The sequence below is a fragment of the Ochotona curzoniae genome, unplaced genomic scaffold (assembly GCF_017591425.1).
Source record: "Ochotona curzoniae isolate NIBS_2020 unplaced genomic scaffold, NIBS_Ocur_1.0 patch129, whole genome shotgun sequence".
Lineage (NCBI taxonomy): Eukaryota > Metazoa > Chordata > Mammalia > Lagomorpha > Ochotonidae > Ochotona > Ochotona curzoniae.
The window spans coordinates 247,169-273,485 of NW_024466672.1; the positions used below are offsets into that span (position 1 = coordinate 247,169).

Below are 26,317 nucleotides of genomic sequence, written 5' to 3' on the forward strand. Positions count from 1 at the left end.
GGCTCCAGAATTCTGGCATTGTGATGAAGAGCTCGCTGGTTGAACCTCTGATCCAGGAACCCTGAAGGCTGATGCCTCAGGCTCCCCATGGCCAGCACAGAGCCTGATCACAGATGGTCAAATGGCCCAAGTGGGTGGACAGGGCGATCTGCTGCAGGGGGTGTAGCTTGGCTGAACATGCATGCCCTCTAGAGCTGAGTCTAGAGCTGCACTGATGGCGCTCAGCTTGGAAGTCACAACTCTGTTTTATGCTATTTCCTGTGAAATTCCAGAGTTTTAGTATTTTCAGATAAACCGAAGTCTTGAAAACACTAGACAAGTGAAATAAAATGAAAGAGAGAGAAAAAAAAGGAGGGAAAAAGAAAGCAGGAACAGAATAAGAGAAAGCAACCCTCCTGTGTTCACACAGCCATAACCACAGAGCCTCCAGCATGAGGCCCATGAGCAGGTGGAAGTGCTGGTGTAATAGAGATTTAGCCATGATGCTGGCTTCACCCACAGTCCACTCTCTAAGGGCACACACTACACTGGCTGGGCCAAGGGAAGGGATTAGGTAGGGGATGCTCTCAGGCAATCAGGGCAGGGTAGGAATGAAGAGCTGGCTGTGGGTGGGGGAAGGACATGGATTGGGAGAGGGGTCTGCCTGCGGGGGTGAGGCTGGTTAAGGGTAGCCCCACAAGCTCTCTCCCTGTCAGGCAACTCTGGGGTAGCAGGTCCCAACCCTGTCTCCCAGGCACTGAGAGAGCCTCCTCTCCATCCCTGTGTCCTCCACAGCTGTGCACCTGCTCCCCTCCATGCCCAAGGACACGGTGGGTTGATGGTTGACAGCTCAGGAACGCAGGTTTCCAGGCTGTGTGGGTGGCAGGACCTGACCTGCCCTTCTGCTCTGGCCTGCAGGGTAAATCTGGCCTGCGAGGATTTGTGGGGGACTGCAGCTATCGCTGAGGAGACACTGGGGCCAACTTACGGTGGGTTGTCACACTGGCGGGTCCTGAACTTCACACCTGTGCCGCAGGTGCGTGAGCAAGAGCCGAATGGGGTCCAGGCGCCCCAGTTGCCATCCCGTTTGAGGATGTCAGGTGTCAGCCAGATGCAGTGTCCCTTAAAGCAATGCTGCAGAACAGACAAAAAGCCATGCCCTTGACCTGAATCACACAAACAAGGCTACTCGCACAGCCCACCCCACTGTGAGGCCTGGGCCACCTGCCCTGTGCCAAAGCACCAGGGGCACATGAGGAAAGGTATTCCCACACTCAAGGTCAGGTCTGGCTACTGGCTGGGCACTCATGTCCCTCCATCTCCCAAGGCCAAGGGGAAGGGCTCAGGCAGGAGGTGCCTCGTGCTGGCCTCCCTCCAGCTCTGGCTCTGCCCTCCTGATCACAGCATGCCCCCACAGTATCTGTAAGAACAAGGTTACCCACATGCCCATTTTGGGAGTGACAACAGCGCATCCAGCTCATGATTCCAGGGACATTGCTTAACCCATTTACAAAGTCCCACCAAAGGAGGGTCTCTGCTTTTTATTGGTTAAACTTGTCTGGTAAAGTATTATGCCTTTTTGCTGTAATGTTATTCTCAAAAACAAAACAAACCAAACAAGGGAGAGAGAGGAAGAAAGGGAATGTTACATTGTTAGAATTAGATCTACAAACTATATTGAATCTGCTAAAAAGAAAAAAACTACTTAAAACTAAAAGAAAGCATTAAAAATAAAGGGCACTTACAACTCTAACTTACAACTTAGTAGTAAAATACAACCCTAACTTACAACTCACTAATAACAGAGTAAATAAAGCAGGGGCAGGTGTGAGGGCTCAATTGACTCATTCTCCTCTTGCAAGCTCCAGCCCTCCATGGGCACAAGTTCGTGTCCCAGCTGCTCCACTTCCTATGAAGCTCCCTACCTCTGGTCTGTGGCTGCCTTCGCATGAGGTCACTTCTGGTGAGATGGAAGTGGCCTTCGCACAGCAGCTTGCCAGCCCTGTGTAACATGTTGAAGGCAGCTCTTTTTCTCTTCCTTAGAACCAATCATTTAAATAAGCCATTGGTGCTGTCACCAAAAGGATGGACACAGGCCACCTTTCCCTGACAGGGCTCATAGGGTGTGTCCTGTCTTCTTGGTCAGAGCTCAGCTTTCAAAGGCTCTTACGATGAGCGACACTTCACAAGCTGAAGCTGTCAACATTCTTACTTTAGGAGTTTCACGTTGTCTCAGATGCTGTCAACATTTCACGTCAACTTAGAAGGAAGGTGAAATGCCTGGCCAACTCGCTCATCTGCCCCTTTACCCATTGGCTGTTCCAAATCTTGCCTGTCACCTTCATGAAGTACAACGATTGCTCTTGGTTTGATCCAAAATGAGATTTGTTGTTAAAAGTCAAATTTTGAAGACAGTCTTATTTTTCCTTTTTCAAAACAGATGTGTTTTATTTATTTGAAAGGCACAATGACAGAGTTATGGGGAGGGGAGAAAGAGACATAGAGATGAGAAACCCATCCACTGCTTGACTTCCCAACACCTGGAGCTGACCCAGGCCAAAGTCAGGAGCCAGGAGCCCCATCCAGGTCTCCCACATATATGGATGGCAGAGGCTGGCCAGCCCAGCTCCAGAGCTCCAATGGAACTGGCTGAGCCCTCAAAGGGAGCCATGTCCCTGTCCAATGCATCATCATGCCTACCTGGAAAGCTCCTGCCATCAGGGCTGCTTGTGAGAGGATGTGTCCCATCTCCCTCCTGACCCACCAGCAGGTCCTTCTTTACCTGCCCATCTGTGCACAGGTCTCTGCCATGACCCCTGACCCCTCACCCCTACAGCCTGCTGAACTGCTCTCAGGCCTGTCCTGAACCCAAACAGAGCCCACTGCACAGGCTGTTCCTCTCTGGATTTTCCCCTGGCCTCCACTATTGCCCAGCTGGAATAACAAGCCCAGTGGGCCTGGTGGGGGTTCTTCAGAGTTGCCCGACTAGGTCACAGTACCTGCTGGTATACACAAGAGCCAGGGCTGAGGACAGCACAGGTCAGGTTAGGGCTATAGCATCTATGCATGTACACAAAAGTCAGAGCTTGGAGTGGGGGTTCTTAAGGGTCTCCTCAGCTAGGCTGCGACACCCAATGGCACATGAGAGAGCCAGGGCTCGGGGCTGAGCCTGCTGGGGGGGGGTCCCTTGGAATTATACCAGCTATGCTATAGCACCTACTTGTGAACATGAGAGCCAGGACTGGGGGCAGGCATGGTGGTGGTTCTTAAGAATCTCCTTGGGCCTGGCGTGCTGGCCTAGCAGCTAAAGTCCTCGCCTTGAATGTGCCAGGATCCCATAAGGACACCGGTTCTAATCCCAGCAGCCCTGCTTTCCATCCAGCTCCCTGCTTGTGGCCTGGGAAAGCACTTGAGGACAGTCCAAAGCCTTGGGATCCTGAACCCGTGTGGGAGACCTAAAAGAAGCTCCTGGCTTCAGATCAGGTCAGCTCTGGCGATTATGGCCACTTGGGGAGTGAATCATCAGATGAAAGATCTTCCTCTCTTTCTCTCCTCCTCTTTGTATATCTGACTTGACAAAAAAAAGAAAAACAAAAAAATCTTAAAAACAAACAAAGAAACAAGCAAACAAATGAAAACAGAGAGAGAGAGAATCTCCTTACTAGACCACCACACTCACCAGGTCATTGTGAAGAGTTGGGCTGAGACCAGGACTGGCCACCTGCTAGCATGTGTATGGGTTAACACAGGGGGCATGCTGGGCCCCCTGCACCAGCCAGAGCTCATGGGCTCTAGCTTAGAACCTCTTAAGTGGGGACTCTTAAGGGGTTTCCCAACTAGACCATTGTGCTTGATCAATCCCTGACCTCAGGGAAAATCATGTGATCTGACCGTGCAGCCCATGTTATAGGACTGAGCCACCTCAGCGCTGACTCTCATGCAAGGATAAAGAACATACCTAGATGTATTCAAGAGACAAGACAGTTTGCTCGTCTAAGCAAAAAGACTAGGACACCCCACCAAAGGGTGGAAAGAAGGGCAAGCTGAACAACACACCATGCCAGGTCTTACAGCAAGCATACTGAGACGCTCAGGGACAGCCAACAGTCCTTAGAATTTCTCACCTCTGGTGTATCAAATCTGACATCTTTTCAGAACAATCAAGACCACTCGAGTAACACTCTTGGAACATTTTTTCCTTCACTGGGACTCTTAAGGTGACTGAGATGATCTGACAGCAAGGAGCTATCATATCCCACACCCCCATGGAAACATTTGTCACACTCACCTTCCTACTCCCACCCTACCCAACTCCACAATCCTCTCCATCTTAATCAGAGGCCCACATGGATCTGCAACCGCCTCAACTTCATAATAAATACTACAATAAAGTAACAATTAAAAAAATTAAGAAAACCAAAGAGGTCCAGCAGGCCTGGCTCCAGGCCACCAGGAATCCTGGTCATGTCTGTGCTGGACCACTGTCATCCCCTCTCTTCTCACTAAAGCTATTCCCATTCGGCCAGGAAGGACAGAGGAAGCACACACACAAATGCTGGCTGCTGTCCCCTCTAGTGGGGGCACTTAGTGGGGCTGAAAGGCCAGGGGCTGGCACAGGGGAGGGAGTGCTGTGTTCCTGTGCAGGAAGGGAAGTCTGGTTCCTGCCGTGATGGTAACAGGAGCAGAGGCCCTCACCAACAGAATGGGTGGGTCCTCCCAGCAATAGATCTGGGGCACAGTCCCCAGGCCCTGAGGATCCCAAGAATAAGGGGAGATCACACTGTGACCACCCCCTGTTTCCAGCCTTCAGTTGACTACGCATGATTGCATCCTTGGAAAGCAAATCCAGCACGTGAGAGAAGTGTCGCCTTGCTCTCATCACGCCTGCCTTATGAAGTGGCAGCCTGTGAGAGGTGCCTGCTGGGCTGGCGCATCGGGCCAGCAGCCATCCCTGCCCCAAGGACATCTGACTCCAGGCTGCCCATTTGACTTCAGCAGTGTGTGCCTCTGGATTCCACCTGCTCTCAGCTTCGCTGACTTGGGGCAGAGGGGGTGATCTGTGGACTAACCCTCCCCCTGCCGCCTACTCTGCCACACCCACTGTGTCTGGGGTCACAAGAACAGCCAGCTTCCCAGCAGGCTTTGTGGGGCCCTCCAAGGGGGGCCCAGGGACACAGGTTTGTTCCCTCTCCCTGCTCTGCACCAATGTGGACCTCACTGGTACCCCAGTGACTCTGCCACCCAAAACTCTTGTCTAGAAGTCACATTTCATTTCCTGGCTCTACTGCCAGGCTAGCTAGGAGCCCAGGATCTAGGCTGGCCAGCACAGCTGCCAGGTGCAGGAGGGCCTCCCTTAGGGGGTCCTTGTTAACCGCACCAGGGGCCTGGCTGGCGGTCACTGCTCAATACCTGCTCAGTCCAAGACTGGCTACAAGGCTGTTTGGGGCTCCCAATCCACTCCCCTTAGAGTCACTGACCCCTTGCTTTGGGGTCGGGAGAGAATCCACAGAACTCTCTGCAGAGCTGGCAGGAATCAGGGCTAGAATGACTCCAGTGGGCCCAGGTGGCAAAATGGTTCCTGTTTAGCTTTAAGGCCCCAGTGGTCCTGGCCATGACTTGCACCCTCACGCCCATATTCTGGGTGAGGTCCCCTGGCCACAGGTGCACCAAGGTCGACAGGGCTTTCCTCCTTGCTGGCTTCTCTCAGTTGGCTGAACTATTACCTCCTGAAGAGTAAAGGGGCAATCTGGGCCTGGGTCTGTCTCAGGCCTGCTCCACCCTTGCATTCATTTTAGCCCCTCTTCATCCATCCATCCCACAAATAGTGAGCAATCCCTCAGGGCATAGAGGCTGCAGTAGCGAATGAAGTCACCACTGTCTGTGCCTGCTCACAGAAGAAATGAATGAATGAAGAAATAGATGCACATTCTGCAGCCAGGCAGGGAAAAAGATGTACAAGGTTTAGGGCCCAGCAGGTAGCAGGGGGATGGAGGAGTGGGTCTCTAGGAAAGGAACTAACTCCAGGAGTGGCAGTCGCTAATTCCATGTGCCATCCATGGGCTCTGGTGTTGCGAGTGCATGCCTTCTTTCAACTCTACAGTCACGAGGGGCTCCAGGGGCTGCAAGCATCCAACTTTTGAGAAGAAGATTCGTGACTACTGAGGCCACTGCAATAACTCACCCAGAGCCGCACAGCTGGGCAGAGGAATCCCCTGGAACTACACAGCATCCGGGGAGGATGGAGCTCCACAAAGCCACCAGGTGGTGCTGTCTGCACAAAAATGACACCACTGGCAGCATGACTTGGCCAGGGGCACTTCCCAATGCTGGGGCTGGATTTGCAGCTGCCATGGGACACCTGTGCTCCAGGACCTCATTCTTCACGAGCCAGTTCCAATGGGCAGCCCGAGGCAAGGAATCCCCAGAATGGCAGCCAGCCCTGGTTGGCTGGATGTCCGTGAGTCCCCCACACCACACTCCTGCTGAACCAGGGTCATGGCAGGTGACAGATGAAGCTCACCTGGGCAGTAACAGGGCCCTGTCATTGGAGGTCTGGTCCAAGTGTTCATCTGCTCTGTATTCCTGCAAAAGTGAGCTCTATATCCTGCACAACTCATCTGAAAAATGGGCACAGCCCAGTGCTGAGCCTAGAGCATGTGCCTGTCCCTTGCATGCCATGTGATGGTGAAGAAGACAGAGATGACCCTGATCCCACCGACAGCTCTCGGGATGTCCCTGGCTCAGAATGTGGCTCCCATGTCTGCCAGCCTTCACTCAGGCAGGAACAGAACGGCACCTGATTACCACAGAGAGCCTCCTCTCGGGCTCAGCACTGCTGACATGGGGGCAGGGCATTCTCTGGGCTGGGGAGCAACCTCCTTGGTCTCCAGGTGCTGGCAGCCAGCCAGCAGAACCCCTGAGAGGTCAAATGTGCCCTAGGAGGGCTTGGGGTGGGAGGCACATCGGGGCAGGGCAGGAGGAGGTGAGGGGTGGGGAGGCAGGTGCAACAAAGCAGCTCCTCCATCGTGCCATCTTGGGCAGGCGGCTGCCCTCTGGAGCCTATATTCTTGCTGCCCGGGGAGGAGGGATGAGAGTTATGGCCCAGAAGCTTCTCCTCCCAAGACCCCTGCAGGAGACCCCCGAAACCCAGCAGAGCATCAGACCCAGTAAAGTCAGGGCACTTCCAAAGGTTCTTTCACAGGAGTGGAATGTAAGGTCAATTTGTTGCAGAACACTTTGAAATCCATGCACAGAGGAATCTTCAAGGAGGTCATGGGAAGTGTGTATCACTGGAAACTATGTGTGGATTTCAACATGTTCTGCCCCCAACCAGACTCCTCTCTCTTCTTTTGAGATTTATTTATTTAAAGGAAGAATAACATGAAGAGGGAAAACACAGAGTTGTCTTCTACTAGTTCACTCCCCAAATGGCCAGGGCTGGACCAGGTTAAGTGCAGTCCCTGCTGGCCACTGCCCAGGCCTGCCCTTCTCAGCATCCCAAGCCACTGTCCCCCTGGGTCCAGACCCAAAGCCACATACAGCTGGGAAAGAGGTCTCTAAGTCAAATGGCAGGAGGTAAGAGCTGGGGCAAGGCATGGAATATATACCCAACTCTTGGAAATATATTCAAATGAAGTGAAATCTGCACATGAAAAAAGGATATGCAACCTATATTTACAGCAGCATAATCCACAATAGTGAAAACATGGAAACAACCCAAATGCCCATTGAAACAGAATGGCTAAAGAAATTGTGGGTACAGCTACTCCGTGGAATATTACTCGGTCATTAAAAAGAAATTCTACCATTTGCAACAAAATGTCCCAGTTAGGCTCATTGAAATAAGCCAATCCCAAAACAACAGATACCATATGTTCTCTCTGATATAACACAGGATTCATGCAAAATGCAAAACAAATAGATATTTAGGTGAACAAGTATGTGTGTGTGTGTGTGTGTGTGTGTGTGTGTGTGTGTATTCTCACGGCTGAATTGAATAATGGAGACTAGAATGCTGAGAAGTGAAGACAGCCTGCAGGAGGCATCTCTACTCCTGAGTAAAACGAAAACTCCCAGGTAAACAGCTAAATGTATATTGACAAATATACTTCAATACTACCTTTGCCTACACCCAAGCCCTGATACACATAAATAGCAAAATGCTAAGCATATAACTGTTACTAAAGGACTATACTACTGTAAATACAATGGGGAAAAAGTGAGAAGGTAAAATAGGGAGGAAGAAAGGGGAGCGAAAGAGGGGACTCCCTATACTTACAAAACGCAACCATGGCAAATAATAAAAATAATTTAAAAAATAAAAGGAGGCAGGTGGAGCAAGAGCAACTGGGTAGGACAAGAGAAGTGGAGTGGGGTGGGGTAGGACAGTGGGTGCCAACCCGTAAGGCAGGGGGAGAGGAGGGCAGAGACTGAAGGCAGTAGCACAAGGCTCAGTGAGGGATTGGGTAACCATGCGGCCTGATGCTTTGACACTGGGGATTTCACTGACCCTGGAGGGACAGCCTCTCTCAGGGCCAGCCAATGCCTAGACACAGCAAACAGTTTCAGCAAACTGGCCCATGCCAATCCAGATCCCCAGCCAGTCCTCTGCGGGACTCACATGCTGGGCCACTGTCCATCAGCAGCACTCAGGGGCACAGCCCTTCCTCCAACGCCCACTGAAATCCTGCAGCTGGGCCACTGAGGCCTGAGGCCCCAAGGACTTTCCACAGCAGGTTCCTGTCCACCAGGCCGCCTCACCCAGGCCACCAGCTGTGCTGTGGCCCCTCAGGACCTATCTGCTAGCCCGCCATGCTCTGATGTCCTGGCAAGCACCAGCTGCCCCATGGCCCCTCATGACACTGCACATCCTTCCTCCAGCATTCATGTCCCCTAAGGGTGGTTGTGTCCGGACATGGCCTCAGCATCCCGAGAGGCAGAGGCTGTGGTATTCATGCTCCGGCTATTCACTCACCTTCCCATAGTTCAGCAGGATGATCCGCACCAGCACCACGTTGATGTGGGCCCCCAAAGACTCATCGTGGTAGATTTCATTGACCTGAAAGACAAGCAGCGTGTGGTCAGCAGTGCCCCCCGAGCATTGCCCTTCTGGGACCACCCCTTATATCTCCTTCCATACACCCCTCTCCTGCTTGCTGCCCTGGATGTCCCCAGAGTCACTCTCAGGCCCAGCCCCTGGAATTCTTCACCCGGAGCAAAAGCCTAGACAGGAAATCAATCCCTGTATTGGCTGTCTGAATTGCATCTTTCCTTCAAAACCTGGCAGCCCAGGTGGTGTGGCCCCACCCCCAGCAGACCCGCACAGGTAGAAGCCACGGACCCCAGTATCCTTGACCGTTTAAAAATTTTTTTTTTTTAATTTTTGATGATGTCTATGTCGTTGATTAGGTGGGAAGGGTTGAGGATTCGGGATATATAGGTGAGAACATTGTTTCTAAACTTTTTCTTCATCCTATTACTGGGATTGGGATGGTGGGGAAGAGGGGATATAAGGGGAGAAGTCACACCCGTCTTGCCTCCCAACAGCTTCAGCGCCCGGGAATGGGGAATGGCCACCCAATGTCATCCCATGGTCTCCGATGTAAAGCAAGTTCTGAGGGTTCTGCTAAAGTGGTTTCAATAGTTCTCAAACACTGCTGATCTCACCAATCCTACCATAAAGAAATCCTTGCAAGACCTCACAAAGTCGAGCTTAGACTCGCCATTCATCCAGATATTTGCTGTCAATGCTTGGCTGGGGTAGTTGACCAATTTGTTTTGCCCTCCTTCCTTTGATATGGTTCCAAATATCCTTTGAAGGTCCCAATGGACTGCCATATCCTCTGTGTGCATCTGGGTATGCTGTCCACTGCTCAATCTAAGCCACTTTGACACATCCACTCCAAAGTCAGACCACAGATCCATGCGGCCATCTGCTACCTAACACAATAAACCAAGAAGAGAGTGAGAGGTCACACATTCAAGAAAAAAGCCACTTTCTGTGTAATCTAATCACAGTGAGTCCAAGCACAGGGGTGGAGACTCGGCCAACCGCAAGCACCCCAAATCAGGGTTACCATGACTGCCTTAGAGACTGCCTGCTTCTAGCAGGTCTCATTCAAGAAGTTCCTGGGACTAGCATGGGAGCACAATGTGTTAATGCATGATTTGCAAATGCTGGAATCCTATTGTTGAGCTCAAGACCCAATAGCTCCACTTATGATCCAGCTCCATGCTAATGTGCAGGGAAAAGCAGTGGAAGATGGCCTGAGTACTTGGGCCCCTGGCAATCACCCACATTGGAAACCCAGATGAAATTCCAGGCCTGCGTTTGGTTTCACCCAGCCTCAGTCATTGCAACTATTTGGGGAGGGAGCCAGCAAATTGAGGATTTCTCTCTCTCTCTGTAACTCTACCTTTCAAATCAATATACTAAATATTTTTAGAAATCTCTCTTGTGACAAGAGTTGGTTGTGAGTTCTGCTGTTATTCCTTGTGGATATGAGAGCAGAGCCATGTACTTCCTCCTTTGTGGGGACCAGGGGTCCCCAGCCAAGGGACCAGCTGTGATGTCCCACTCCAAGAGAGGACAGCTCTGGCTACACACTACAACATCAGGCCCAACAGGCAGGGGACACAGCCAAAGGCAGAGCCAGGCACAAGGGGGTAATGCCAGCAGGCTAGGGCCAAGCAGAAGCTTCATCCACTGTGGCTGGGCTTCCTGTGGACCTGGAAAGAAGTTGCAGGCTGGATGTGAGGAAGGAAGCCCTATATCTGCTCAGGTGTGCTGGCAGGGCCCTGAGGAGTCCTCCCCGTGGGATAAGGAAGGGCAGCACCAGGCAGCAGTGAGGGCTGTAGCAAGCCATGGACGCTGTCAGTGTCTACCATCATTCTGTACAGTGGTAAGTCTGTTCTGCATAGCTCAGATGAGGCTCCCTGCCTCCTACATGTCTCCCAGCACCACCTCCCTGGGGACCAAGGTCACCTCACAGGAAGCTGGAGAACAAGGCCAGCAACACCCCATCAGCAAGCACAGAAGGCAGGTCAAGCCAGCCGTTAACTCTCGGTCTATACAAATAATCTTACTCAATAGCAAACATTGTCACTGACCAAAATTTACTCTGTGAACAGAACAAAATCCACAGCTGGCCCTGATCCCTGGCTATAGCCTCCATCCTCCTTGAAGCTGTGTTTTAGCTGTTTGGCCCAGCCTCACAGTGCAACAGCGTACAGATTCCAGAAACCCCTGCAGATACAACAATCTACAATGTTCAAGTCCCTCATTAGAAATGTTGCTTTTGCTGCCAGTGTCATGGCAAAGTGGGTAAAATTACCTCCTGTGCTGTGGGATCCCATATGGAAGGCCATAAATGTCCCAGCTGCTCCACTTATGATCTAGCTTCCTGGTGATGGCACCAGGAGAACCAACAGAGGATGACCCAAGTGCCTAGGCCCCAGCACCCAGGGGGGCGGTGGGGAGGGAACCCAGAGAAAGCTCTCAGCTTCACTCTGGCCCAGAGCTTGTTCTTTGAGGCCTTTTGAGGCACCAATCAGTGAAGAAAGAGCTCTCTCTCTCTCTCTCTCTCTCTGTTTGGAACTCTGGTTTTCAAGAGTTGCTGAGTGGAATCCGAGGTGTGAGTGGTTCCAATGGAGCAGTGACGGCATGGCAGCATTACTGAGGAGAAGGTGCAGGATGAGGGTGGGTGATTGGTAAGGATGGTGCTGGAGCCACAGCACCTAGGGGCCACTGTCATGGGGTCGTCTTTGCTATAGAGATCCCTAGATTGGTAAGAGGCTGGCAGCTTTGCTTTGGGCAGCTCTCCCAATGTGGGTCAGGTCTGGGAGCAGGCCAGGCTGGGCCAGTTCATAGCACCCACTAGGAGATGTGAGAACCAGGATGGGGAACAGGACAGGCTGAGTTGGGTCACTACAAAAGTCGGTTACCTTTAGTGCCAGAACTGGGAGCAGGCCAGGTCAAGCCAGGCTACATGGCAGGCCACTCCAGGCTTGGCCGCAGCACCCACCACCACATGTAAGACCTCGGGTGGTGGGGGACAATCCCATTAGGGGTACTGAAGGGGATCCCCTGCTACACCAGTGTACCCACTGCTGAGCAGGAGACCTAGGACATGGGGCTGACCAGACTTGGCAGGGCTACAACACTTGTTGGCCTGCATTGAGCTGGGTTAGCAGGAGTCAGACTGGGTCAACTGGCTATATCCACTGGGGCATGCATGAGCCAGAGTAAGTGCAGGCTGCTCAGGCTTTGCTGCAGCATCAGTTGGCATGCTGGGAATGGGAACAAATCCTGTGAGACTACACTACAGAACCACCTAAAAAGTATAAGATCTGGGCCTGGAAGCAGGCCTAATTGGGACACTTGGATACCCCTTTATTGGGGTACAGCTCTCACCAGTGAACATAAAAACAAGGGCTGAGGCAGGCCTTGCTGGACAGGTGGTTGCACCCATCGGCATAAGTATGGGTGGGACATGGTACCAGTCAAGTGAACTAGGCTGCAGCTCGCACTCATGTGTACAAAAGTCAAATGGGATGCGGGATAGACTAGACAGTCTGCTGCACATGCTGGCAAGCACAGGAACTAGGTGTGGGGATGGGCCTGGTGGGCATTACTGGGGGTTGCTCTGACTAGGCTACAGTTCCCATTGATTTACATGAAGGACAAGCGTGTGGTGCACAGGGATGGGCTGGACCACAGTATCCATTGATTTGTGTAAGAGATGGGCTGTGGACAGAACTGACTCAGAAACTGCAACCACCGGGGGCAGCGGTGCTGAAGTGGATGAACAACTGAGCCAGACTCCACACTGGCTGACACACAAGACTCGGGTCTGGGCTTACCACAGATAAGGTTGCTTTGGGGACTTCCTCCCCATACTCCCAGACTGGACCACTGGACTCAAAACACCAAGCACAGGCAAAATCACAGCATCTGTGGTCTGACCGTGGAATGCATGTGTTAGAACTGGGCCCCCACACTTGCTAATGGCAGTGCAGTGGATGACATGCCTAGAAGCACATGATAGACATGACTGCTAACTGAAATCCTCAGAGGACGTCAGGTACCATGGCAGAGGATGGAAAACAGAATAAATTGGACAACTCTCCTGGCCAAGCTTTGACAGCAAGTATCCAGGCAAATTGAGTCTCTAAGATGAACTATTTCAGCCAGTGGACCTTGGAAGGATTTCCTCAACCTTGGAGCAATGAAGTCAACAACATGTCAGAAGTGTCAAAATCACGAGCAGTACCCTTGGAACATGCTCCACATCAGGGACCCTGGGATGACATCAAGTGGCTGTCCTGCATCCCCAGGGTGCTGATGCAGTTGGGCTGCTGGAAGTGGCCCTCCTCCCTTCCTTCCCATTTAACCCAGGTACAGGAAGAAAATAAAACAAGAAAAGAAAGAAAGTATGTGAGAGACACAGTGAGAGAGAGACAGTGAGAGAGACAATGAGAGAAAGAAATAAAAAAAAGAAAGAGTGAAAAAAAGAAAGAAACAAACACTTGGAAAAAATGGTCCCATCCACTTTCCCCTGTTCCTTTGACCACACCACAATCAGCAGTCCACAGGTGTATACATCCTTCTCAACTACGTAAACATCAGCAAAATAAAATTAAAAACAAAAGAACACAAGGATCTAATGCATTGCTGGTGTTTTGAATGGATGAATAAGGATTGGCAAGGATGTTGGAGGCTTTGGTGGGAGATGCATTCTCCAAAAGGTGGAAGATAATTAAGGAAGTATTAATAACACTGGCATGGGAGCCTATTGGCTAAAGTCCCCGCCTTCAATGCACCAGGATCCTATATGGATGCCACTTCATATCCTTGCTGCTCCACTTTTCCTTCCAGCTCCCTGCAGTTAAAGATAGACAATTGTGGCCACCGGGAGAATGAACCAACAGATGGAAGATCTTTATCCCTTCTTCTCTTTGGAAAACTGACTTCACAATAAAAAGCATACAGAAAATTTCTTTTTAAATTTGCTCTTTTTATTGCACAGAAGAGATGAGAAAGAGAAAAAGATTTTCCATCCAACGATTCACTCCCCAGGTGACCACAACCGCCAGTGCTGTGCAAATCCAAAGCCAGGAACCATGAACTTTCTCCAGGTCTCTTATGTGGGTGCAGGGTCCCAATGCTCTGGGCTGTACTCAACTGTTTTCCCAGGCCACCAGCAGGAAGCTGGATGACAAGTGGGGCTGCTGGGATCAGAACCAGTGCCAATATGGGATCCCAGCATGTCCAAGGTAAGGACTTAATTGCCTTAACACTTCCCCTGGCCCAAAAGTAAATAAATCTTAAAAAAAAAAAAAAGCAAAAAAGATACTCCAGGTAAATAGAAATTGAAAATGAGCAGGGATTAACCATGCTTATCATAAACAAAGTAAACTTTAAGACAAAAATGGTTAACGAGACCATGATCCTACACAATGATAATGAAATCAATTTAACAGACAATATAACCACTGCAAATACATATACCCCTAATGCTAGAGCACCATTTTATAAATAGAAATTTAGTAGATCTAAAAGGAGACTTAAGTTGTAATAATACCAGGTTAATTCAAACTCCACTTTCATCTATGAACAAATCAACAAGACAAAAATTCAATCAAAAAATAACAAACTCAATACACACAAGGACCAAGTGGAGCCTGCTCCTGTCAGCAGAGCCAGTAATTTGGACAGGGAGAGGGTCTGAGGATGAAGCACCAAGAGACCAGTCATGGTGGAAGTCTCTCCAAAGCCTCCCTTTTTCCTCCTTTCAGTATTCTTTCCCCCAAGTCCTTTAGCCAGACAACAGCATGCCAATGAGTCCCATTAGTCCAGGTGCTTTTAGCCACAACCCCATTTCCTGTTACTGCTCAGCTTAACCAGTGCTAATTAACTCCTTCCCCACAACAGACCCAACACACTTGTACACTATCCCACCTCACACTTGTAGAATGCACATCCTTTTCATCAGCACATAGAACACTAAGACTGATCATACAGTAGGCCACAAAACAACTCTCAACAACAATTTAAAAAGACTGGCTCCTATCTTGGGTCTACCCAGCCTCAGCTTTTACAGCCATTGGGAGAGTTAACAAGTAGATGGCATGGAAGATCTCTTCATCTTGGCCACTCTCTCTGTCACTCTTCATTTCAAATACATACAATTATTCTTTTTTTTTAAAAAGTCACTTGAATGAGACACAAAAGAGAAAACAATGGTTGCTACAGAAATAGAATCAGTCAGAACTATTATGAACATATACCCACAAATCAGGAAATTTGGAAGAAACTGATAAATCTACAGGAACACGCAATTTGCCTAAATTGAGTCACAAAGACAGAACACTTGAACAAATAACTGATAATGCAATAGCTCAGGACCAAATGCCTTCACTGATGACTTCTCCCAAACCTCCAAGAAACATCTAATACCAGTTCTTGTCAAACTGTTTGAATTACTCCAGTAGTATTTTGATAGGCCAACAGGCTCTTTCTTGGCTGAGAAAGAACTTGATGAGAACAATTCCAGTCTCAGTAGCTACAGAAATACACACAGGGGCAGGAGCAGTGAAGCAGGCTGATCCTCTGCTGCAGCACTGGCATCCCATATGGGCACTGGCTCATGTCCTGGCTGCTTCACTTCCCAACCCAGTGACTGGGAAAGCAGTGGAGAATGGCCCAAGTCCTTGGGAACCTGCACCCATATGGGAGACGAGGAAGGAGTTCCTAGCTCCCAGCTTCACAATGGCCCAGCTCTGGCCACTGCAGCCATTTGGAATGGAAATTCTATGTAACTGCATTTCCAAGTAAAATAACTTCTTTCAAAAATACACACAAAAAATACATACATACATATACACCCTGGCACAAATTTAAGGATGAAAAGAGATTTGCAATGAAAATTAAGAAAACACTGAAGAAAAACCTGAAGATACCCAACAACAAAATGAAAACAATGCCAAAGAAAGAAAGACAGAAAGAAAGGAAGGAAGGGAAAACCCGTGTATAATCACTCTGCCCCAGGGTCTGCACTGGCAGCAAGTCTGACTCAAGAGATGAAGCCAGCAAGCAAACAGTCACTCTGATGTTGGAAGGAGGTCACTATGTTAGCCACCATGTTAAGCGCTAGCTCCCTAAATCACATTTTTTTAAAATGATGATGTTACATGGTTGATTGGGGTGGGAAGGATTGAGGGTTAGGGGAAAGTGGGTGAGATCATTGTTTGCAAGTTTCCTTTTCTTCCTCCTGTCTCTGGGGGCAAGGGAGGAGATGAGAAGAGAAGCTGCACTCAGCCTTCCAACTGCCTCAGTACCTGGGGTGGGGAATGGCCACCCAATATCATACCAGGGTCCCAATGGGAAGCATGCTCTGAAGGTTGTGCTCAAGTGGTTTCAATAGTTCTGAAATGCTGTTAGTTTTGTTGCTTCAAGGATGAGGAAATCCATCCAAGGATCACTGGCTGACACAGTCCACCTGAGAGTTTCCATTTGCCCAGATATATGCTGGCAACTCTTGGCTGGGCTAGTTGTACAGTTTGTTTTACCCTCCTTCCTCTGCTGTGGTAGCAGATGTCCACTGCACTTCCCAGTGGACTGGCATATCCTCCATGTGCATCTGGGTATGCCATCCACTACTCTGCCTTAGCTATTGTGGAGGCCCACTTCTGATACTTGCACTCCGCAGTCAGTCCACTGGTCCTAGGATTCAACACACGGTTGGAATTCTGAGTGCAGTGGTTCAGTTGGGTGAATCCCACAGAGACTTCGTCTCTGCTGAACCCAGACCTGACTCTGTGTGTGCTTGCCAGTACAGGGTCTGGCTTAGTCTGACAACACATTAGCCTGTGCTGGGTCAGTTCTGTGTCAAGCCCATCTCTTACACAAAGAATGGATGCTTCATCCAGCCCAACCCAGCCCACTACACATTTGATCCTCAAACATACCAGCAGGAACTGTAGCCTAGTCAGAGTGACCCCCCCAAAATCACCATTCAATGTACTTCTCAGTATGTGCAGCAGACTGGTCCTGTCTGACACCATCCCATTCAGCTCTTGTATACATCAATGGGCGTTTTAGCCTAGTTCAACCCAACAAACACTGTTATCCAGATCACACTCATCCCAGTAGATGCCACTGCTTGGCCAGACAGTCCCACCCGCAGCCCTGCTTCTCACGCTTACCTGTGGGAGTCACAGCTCATTAGAGAGGAGCCCACAGTTTCCCTACTGGGAGATCTGGCACTATCCTGGTGGTTCTGCAGTCTAACTTGACAGGAGTTGCCCCTAGTCCCAGCATTTGCCAGCCCTGACGCTGTGGCAAAGCCCGGGCAGCCTGCACTTCTTCTGGCTCATGCATGCACAGTGTTTATAGTCACCCGGCCTTGCTGCCTTTCCCAGCTCACATGCAGCCCTATGGGTATTGGTCTGGCCTGGTCTGCCCTCAGTCCCAGTTCTCACTCCCACCAGTAGGAACCCCTGCTGCCACCCTATCATGCTAACCCACCTCTCCCTGGTCTCACATGCACTGGCGGGTGCTGCAGCCTGGTCTGGCATGGCCTGCCTCACCTTGGCATTTGTCACCTGCAGCCTGGCCTGGCATGTTCTGTGCCTAATTCCAGCTCATGCTGGTGGGAACTGCAGCCTAGCCTAGCCTAGCCAGCCCTCAGTCACAATCCTAAATGTGAACTGGCTGCTGTTACAGCCCGACTAGGCCTGTCCTGCACCCTGTCCTGGTTCTCAGCTCTGCCAGTGGCTGCCAAGAACGGGTGCAGCCTGGCCTGCCCCCATATCTGAGCCACAGGTATGCTGGTGGGTACTGTAATCGGGCCTGGGCTGGGCTGCTCCCTACCCTGGTTCTTGTGCTTACCTGCAGGGACTGTGTTCTGACAGAGATGTTCCCCAAGCTCCTCTATCAGGTCTCCTCCGAGTTCTTTCAGAAAAGCAGAAATTGCACCATCACACGTGTGTTCTCAAGCAGTCGGAGGTGGTCTGGCTTGAAGAAAAGATGAGACTTGCAGTTAGATGACGATACTTGAAGCAGGAAAAAGTTGACATAGTGGCAGACTACCCATACTTCATGTATGATTAGATAAGGGCATAATATGCAACGGAGAATTTAGGATAAGTTGACTTGAATTTGAAAAAGAAAATCTCAAGGAGTTACTTTGGGATGAAACCATCATCCTCACTGCTAACACTCTCCTTAGGGATCCACACAAATGAATCATTGCAACTAAGGAAATCCAAATGCATGGAGTATCTTAATGCAGCAATGAAAACGTCCTCAGGTGAGACGAATCTAAACAACAAAAAAAATCTTTCCAAAGCAGCTGGAAGATGGCCCCAGTGCTTGGGCCCCTACCACCCTCAAGGCAGACCCTGATGAAGTTCCTGACTTGGGCCTGGTCCAGCCCTGATCTTTGAGCCATTCGGGAACCACAGGGCAGCTGAAACATTTGTCTGTCTCTCCTGCTCTCTCTGCAATTCTTTTTTTTCTTTTTAATTATGTTACCTTTTTTATTATCTTACAATATATTTCGAAAAATGACCTTACAGATGTCTTATCTGCTCTATAAGACCTGGAATAAAAGAACACTTAGAATTAGAACACAGAGACATTAAGCTGTAATACTCACTTGTACTGAACCATTACTACCAAAGGGTAAGTATTTTTTTAAAATAAGCAGATGTGCGGCTATGCAAAATAAAATACAAATTTGTTAAAACAGAACAGTAAACTTGACTTTAATGGCTATAGAAAGGAGGTGGTTTTGTTTTCTTTCTTCAACACATCTGGTTCTGGCAGCAAGTTGCATTATACATTTAAAGCAGTGTGTGCCCTGAAAGCTCATAGCTTCTGTTTGTGCGTATAACTTGGATCAGAGACCAGACACATGGAAAAGCACTGTTCTCAACACCCTCAACATCTCTCCTTCCAGGAGGTCACAATGCTAACAAACTCAAGACTTTCCTTGCTGATGGTACTTAGTAATTGTTTTACTCCAGTTAACACTGGATGCTTTAATATTCTCTAAAAGAGAAGTGATGAAAGCGTGTAGAAACCCTCCAGGGTCCAATTTTCACTTCCCATTCCCCAAGTAGTAAAATAGCAGCTCTACACGTTATAAAAAAAAAAGGGAGATCATTCAAATTTCTTATTAGTTTTTTAACCATAGTAACTTTACAATGCTTTTAGATTTAGTTGAATTTCCAAAATGAAAATGTCAGTTGTCAAATATTTTAGGAATTTATTAAAGTATTACATACAATTGATTTCCTTTTAGCTACCCCTCCCCCTCAAAAAAGTATATATGGTGTATGTGTGTGCATTTACTTATCTTACCTTCACTAAAGTTCTCTTTTTCTGGTTGGACATGAGAAACCAGTTTAAGCAACCAATGCTTGCTTTTATTTCTATTATAAGCAATAATTCAGATCTTTTTTCACTAAATATGACTGCAGCATTTTCATAATAAAATGCACAAAAGGCAATACCAAAAAATGCCTTCTGAACAGGCTTCTGCCAGGCAACCCACGGAAGTTAGACTCTACCAAAGTGGCACTACGACAACATAGGCATCCAGTTTCTTTTCCTTTTTTCAAATTTGTCAGTTATTTACCACAATTATTTTGTCTAGTAGGAGACAATTTCATGCTGGACTTAACTCTTAAGAGTTGACATAAACCAAAACTGGACAGCAGTCAACTAGAATCACATTCCAATGGTCTCCAAAATACTTGGCTAAAACACATCTTTTCTCCTTGATTGATTTTGCATTAATTTTATTAAACGTATAGCAAATAACACTGCAAAGTTTTTCTCAGAGCTTTTTCTTAGGGGACTCTGCAATTCTTGCCAACAAGTACCTGGTGAACTTGTAGACAGCGCTGTTCCTGGCTCCCCAGCAGGTGGCGGCCCCGCGCCCTGGCCGCACGCCCGCTGCATCCCGCCGGCAGCACAGAGGCTCGCGCGGCCCGGGAGCGCTCGCCCCGCAGCTCGGGCGGCTGGCAGGCGGGCTGGCGCCGGTCGCGTCGGCCGGCAGCAGGGCCCATGTGGAAGCTCCTCCCGGCCGCGGGCCCAGCCCGAGGTAAGGACAGAGAGGGACAGAGGGCCCGGGTTCGGAGGAGCGCCAACGCGGGGAAGGAAGTCGGGGAGGGTCGCTTCCGGTCGGGTCCCCTTACCTTCCGGGGCACGGCGGAACGGGAAGGAAACCGGGGGTCTGGCACGCGCGTGGTGGTCCCGGCTGCGCCGTGGCGGGGAAGGCCGGCTGTCCTCGGCCCCGGGGTTGGGCGGGTGGACGCCCGGCCCTGTCCCGCGCTGTGCAGTGGCCGTGGGACCCCGGCGCTGTGCAGTGGGCATGGGCGGTGGGGCGGCTGGCCCTTCGCTGAGCCCTGGCTGAGGTGGCTGAGGAGAAACAGGTGCACGGAGATGCTTTCTGTTGTTTCAGACGCGTTTCCGTGCTGTCAGCAAGAGGGGACAGCCCAGACTTTTTCTTTTTGAAAGAGAGACCAGAATCTTGCATCTCCGAGTTCACTGCCCTAGATGTGTCCAACACTAGGGCTGGTCAGGCCCAAGCCAGGAACCCCGGGATGCAAGGGCCTCAGTTGCTGTCTGTCAGAGTGCGCCTTGGCGGTGCTGGGCTGGACCCCCTGCACAAACCTGGGATGCTGGTGTCCCAGGGGAGCTGCAGCAAAAGCCAGGCCACTTCACCCCGCCCCTTTCCTGTGTGTCTGCACTTCCCTAGTGGAAGTTGCTAGTTGCCTGCCTGGTGTTTGTGGTCCTTATTGGCTGATAAAAGAAAGGGTAAGCCAGTAAAGCCATGATTACCTGTGTGCTCAGGGTGTTCACGTTGTGATTGGGAAAAAAAGGGTCTCCCGAGATGCAGTGTTGACTGGCTATGTAAAGAGGTTTAAAGAAAAAAAAAAAAAGAAGGTGATTTCTTTATTTCACTTGAATGAGAGCAGGAAAGACAGAGAAGTCTTCCATTCTCGGGATGGCCTCCATGGCCAGAGCTGGACCAGTGCAAAGCTGGGAGCCAGAAGCTTCGTCTTGTCTCCCATGTGTATATAGGGGTGCAGGACTTGGGCATGCTCCACTGCTTTCCCAGCCAGAAGCAGGGAGCTGGATGGGAAGTGGAGCAGCTTGGGGTTGAACCAGTGCCCACATGCAATGCCAGCATGCAAACTGAGAATTAATATGATCTGGCCTCTGAAGGACTTTTGTAAACACCAACATAGGCATCCCTATGAACTTGCACCAGTGCAAGGCCAGACCATAGAGATTTCAGTTTGTCTTGTGGCTCTCAGAGTTCCTGTGGATGTGTGGAAAGAAGACAGACCTGAGACAAATTGAGTTTGGCACAGCATACCTGAGGAAAGGCTTCATGAATCAAGGTGTGGCCCGAGCCAGTGGAGGCTGAGAGAGCAGTACCCAACAGTCCAGCAGACGGTAGGAGGTGACTTCCAGAAACAGCGGGATTGGTTAGTTGCAGCTCACTGTTGGCCTGGTCTGAGTGTGCAGTGAGAAGGCATTTGCCCTGCAGGACCTGGTCTGAGTAGGTGACAGGCTGAGACTTAGCCATCTGTTACGGGATAGCACTGCTCAGTGCAGACATTTGGCACTGTGTAGCAGGGCTAGCCTGGGAGTCCTGTTCAGCCTGTCTCCAGCTGTTGGCTAAAGTGCACCCTTGGCCACAGCTCAGAGTTGAGTTACTGCCACCTGTGGGCAGACCTAGCTTGAGTCCAGGGCTCAGATACCCTGGATATTTGGGCAGTGAGTCAGAACACGTATCCCTGTCCCCCAAATAAGTAAGGTAAAAATTTACAAACAAAGAATAGGGGCTGGTGTGATGGCTCAACTGGCTAATCCTCTACTGTTAGCACTGGCATCCCATATGGGCACTGGTCCTTATCCCAGCTGCTCCACTGCCCATCCAGCTCCCTGCTTGTGGCCTGGGAAAGCAGTCCAGGATGACCCAAAGCCTTGGGACCCTGCACTCAATATGAGAGAACGGGAAGAAGCTCCTGTCTCCTGGTCTCAGATCGGCACAGCTCCGTTGTTGTGGCCATTTGGGGAGTGAACTAATGGATGGAAGCTCCAGTCAAGTTCATATTGGGACTTTACTTGGGATTTCAGTAAATGTATACTTTGGGAAAGTTAATTCCTTTCACTGTTGTTATTCCTTGAGAGAAATGGTATGCCCTTGCATTAATGTAGGTGATCTTTTGATATTCCTCAATAAGGGTTTAATAGAAAATGGGAGTTTAATTTATGTAAAACTGATGAACATTGAAATAGCAAAGTGTTTTCGTGACACATCATGAATTTTATCCTATATAATGTACACATTTATGTATGTGTGTTTGTGTCTCATGATTTTATTCCTCTTAGAACCATACAGACTTTTGACTGGCACTGAGTACATCGTTGGAAGGAAAAACTGTGCTATTCTAATTGAAGATGATCAGTCAATCAGTCGAAATCATGCAGTGTTAACCGCTAATTTTGCTGTGACCAACTTGGTATGTTCCTGATTGTATTTTGCTAGCTTGCAGTGAGAGTTGAAATCACAGTATATTGCCTTGATGTGACAGAGAGAGAGAGCTGTTTGAGCATTTTATGCTTTTGTTTCAGTGACTTAGAAACTTGGAGAAAGTAGGTTGTATTTGTATTTGTTTACTTAACAACATTGACTGTTCCGTGGTGAGAGTTATTGGGCTTAGCTGTGATACATTCATGATGCTCGCTCTTAAAGAGAGTATGTGACTGATGGACACAAAGTCTGGGTGTGTAAAGGGAGGCTCCGCAGTGGGAATGACGGTTTTCCCGGGGAAGACAACTGTTGCTTCTGATCCACAGCTCTTTTGAATGGCTTGGAAGGTATTTGTTAGCTTTCACCAGAACCACGGGTGATGAGAGTGATAAAAATATATGAATAAATACGTTCAAAATCATCGTGGTAGGAACAAGAAAGTGAAAGTAAGCAGTTAGTTTGAACAAATGTGACAAATGCACAAGTGATGGATTAGTTTACTGGCATTTAGGTTTTGTGTCTATTTGTGTTGTAGAAAAGCATTATTATAGAAGTTGCAATAGAAAAAATAAAATTATTACCAAAAGTCAGAACCTCTAGGCTTTATGCCTTGTTTTCATTCGCCCAGTGTTTACCATGTGCTTTTGATAATGTAAACAAAACAAAACGAAAACGTAGGACTGAAGCTGTCATGTTATGCGTGAAGCAAACTGCTGCCAATCATAAAATTCTCAAGTGTGTGAAATGGAAGGGTTGGGAAAGTCCCAACTGATTTACAGAAATAAAGAAAAATGTGTATTCCAAGAGTTATAATTCTGAAATTCAGAGATTTTCTTAAAGGGAGATATTTATGTTAATTGCTAATTAGTCCTTTGAAGGCAGCCAGAACAGTAGCTGTCATTCCCTGTGGTGGCAGGATATGCAGCTGTTTATTATTTTACCCTTTTCAAAAGTTATCAAATGTCTCCTGTGAATCATTTCCCCCTGGATTGTATGTGCTTGAGCTGTAAAAGACTTGTAATTACTTCTCTAATTTTCAGAGTCAAACTGATGAAATCCCTGTATTGACAATCAAAGATAATTCTAAATATGGTACCTTTGTTAATGAGGCAAAAATGCAAAATCACCTTCCCCAAACTTTGAAGACAGGGGATAGAGTCACCTTTGGAGTGTTTGAAAGTAAATTCAGGTATGGATTTGTTTATTTAATTTTTGTTGTTAAAGATTTACTTTTACATGAAAGGCAGATGAACAGAGAGAAGGAGAGACTAGGAGATCCTGCCTTCACTCCCAAGTTGCCACAACAGCCAGAGGTGGGCCAATCTGAAGCCAGGAACCAGGAGCCTCTTCTGAGTCTCCCACATAGCTGAGGAGTCCCACAACTTTGGGCTGTCCTTGACTGCCTTCTCAGGCCACAAGCAGGGAGCTGGATCCACATTTGGGAAGCTGGGGTATGAACTGTTGCCCATATAGAATCCTGGTGGAAGCTTAGTGTACCAAACCAATGGCACTGGCCCCACACTTTTTAAATTAGATTAAAGTGGACAATTTTATTTCACAACAATTGAATTTTAAAGCAAAGATAAGGATTATAAGGTGACAGTATAATTGACTTCCCATTTAGCACAGTAGTGAACTCTGTGTTGTTGGTATATTTTGTGGATCACAGGTGGGGGGGTGACAGGTGAGTAAAAGTTTGTGTTAGTCCCTGTGAGTTGTGATAGGAGCCTCGTTTGTTTGATGCTTCATAAGTTAAAATGTAATGTTGATGTTGGCCATGTCTTTTTCTTCTTTGGGAACACAAGATTTAGGAGGTAAGAATTTCCTAAGTTACAAATTTATAATGTGTCAAAATTAAACGAATAATATGTTGTAAGCTTAAAGTTGTAAAGTATTGTAAAGTTGTAAAGTCTTTGTAACTGTGATAACGTAACTTTATTGTCATTCACAGGGTAGAGTATGAGCCTTTGGTTGCCTGTTCTTCTTGTTTAGATGTGTCTGGGAAAACTGCTCTAAATCAAGCTGTGTTGCAACTTGGAGGACTCACTGTGAACAGCTGGACAAAAGAATGTACTCACCTTGTCATGATGTCAGTGAAAGTCACCATTAAAGTAAGTTGAACTGTGTTCCCATATTAAAACAAGTTCTGGGACCTTGAGTGAACTCACCACAGCACAGAGTTAGCACCATGTGTCTCTTCTGTCAGATTGTCTTCCTCCAGTCTCTGACATTGTCTCATGGTCTCATGCTCCCTCAGTTAAGCTGTAATCACACAAAGATTTCTTTGCTGTATCTTTAAAGCCCTGAGATGTATAGATATGTACCTTCCAAAGATGCTGACTAGTCATTAAAGCAGTGATGTATTTTGGTATATTTTCAGGTTTTGCATTTTCATCAGATTTGATATATCCAAAGGTAATTGAAGAATGGCATTTAAGATGTGATTCGTTAAACAGGCTGACTGTGCAAAAGATATGTGGGATTGTTTTAGGCTGAAAAGCAACAAATACTTTGATTCCTGTGTTTGAAGATGCAAAAACCTTTTGTTATAATTAATTAAATATTAGTGTTATATTCTAATTTATACATAAATGGCTCTTATGTGTGTACATATATGTGTATGCAATAGCTGTCAAAGAGAAAGGCTCACTGCCCAGATTGAACCTGAAGTTAAATTTGTATCATGGTGAAGTTACCCTGAACAAAGATAGTTCCCTCTTGGAAAATTTAGGACATTGATTTTTTTGCTGCTGCAGCAAGACTAACTTAAAAAATACTCATGTTGATAAACTCACAGGTAATAGATTCATAAAACATTTGTAAAACCAAAATTCATATGCATGAGGACCTGATATTTAAATGTTAGCTCAGCATAATCCCCCTTAAGATATTAAGTTACTCAAATGGAGTAGGTAATGATACATGGGTTTAGAAGGCCTGAAATAAGGTCAAAGATGCTTTGATTGTCTTGGGAGATTTTGCCAAGTCCTCAGAGCTGGACACTTCTAGTACCTGACATGCTAATGACCACCATTAGAGACACCACCATGGAGTGTGCAGCGTTTCTTCTTTGGTGTTTCTGATCACTTTTTGTAAAAAAAACATCAAAATAAACCCTGATCATTAGTTTTTGCTCAGCGTTCTCAATGCATAGTTAGGCTTATAGGGTTTTGTTTTGTTTTGTTTTGCTTTTTGCTTTTGTTTTGTTTAGATTATTGAATGTTAGGACCAGAGGGAAACCTGAGGAGTATTTAGTTCAGCTTTTATATTTTGAAGAGAAATTGCAACTCGGAGCAGTTACGTGCTTAGCCCAGAATCGCGCATGTTGCAGTTTTATTCAGTCCTGTGTTGATTGAACTTAAATACTCTATGTTGCATTTGGATGATCTCATTCACGTAGGAAGTTGGGATCTGTCAGATTCCAGTCTTTAGAGATACCCTCAATCTGGTCGCTCCTAACACCTGCATTATTGAAAACATATGTATAAACTGTATAGTTGGATTATTTCCTAGAATATGCCAGCTCTTTCTTATTTTAATTGCCCACAGTAGTATTTTCTAGTCCTTTATGAGTTTGTGGATGTGTGTTACTTGAGGCTGATAGCTTGATTCACGTTAGTTCACAGTTTCGTTCTCTCTTTATGTGTGCATCAGCTTCCACTGAGCCTAACCAGTTGCTCCTTGATTTACTGTGTTGAAGAGGCTTTATTCTATACTCTTACTCCTTCTGAAAGCAGTAAGGCTCCAAAGAAATTTCCATTTATCTCTTAATGTGTATTGGC

The 26,317-nt window shown here is 47.9% G+C and overlaps 1 protein-coding gene and 1 pseudogene across 1 annotated transcript; one reads left to right on the forward strand and one right to left on the reverse strand.

Moving 5' to 3' along the window:
* Window positions 1-18,840: 18,840 nt before the first annotated feature.
* On the reverse strand, window positions 18,841-20,422 carry LOC121166342 (translation initiation factor IF-2-like). The gene is made up of 2 exons (XM_040995488.1): window positions 19,870-20,422; window positions 18,841-19,117 (listed from the first exon to the last, which is right to left on the reverse strand). Exons 1-2 carry the CDS (start codon window positions 20,360-20,362, stop codon window positions 19,083-19,085), a joined length of 528 nt encoding a protein of 175 aa, XP_040851422.1. The 5' UTR covers window positions 20,363-20,422; the 3' UTR covers window positions 18,841-19,082.
* The window catches only part of LOC121166340, a 38,585-nt pseudogene continuing 32,321 nt past the window's right edge, over window positions 20,054-26,317 (forward strand).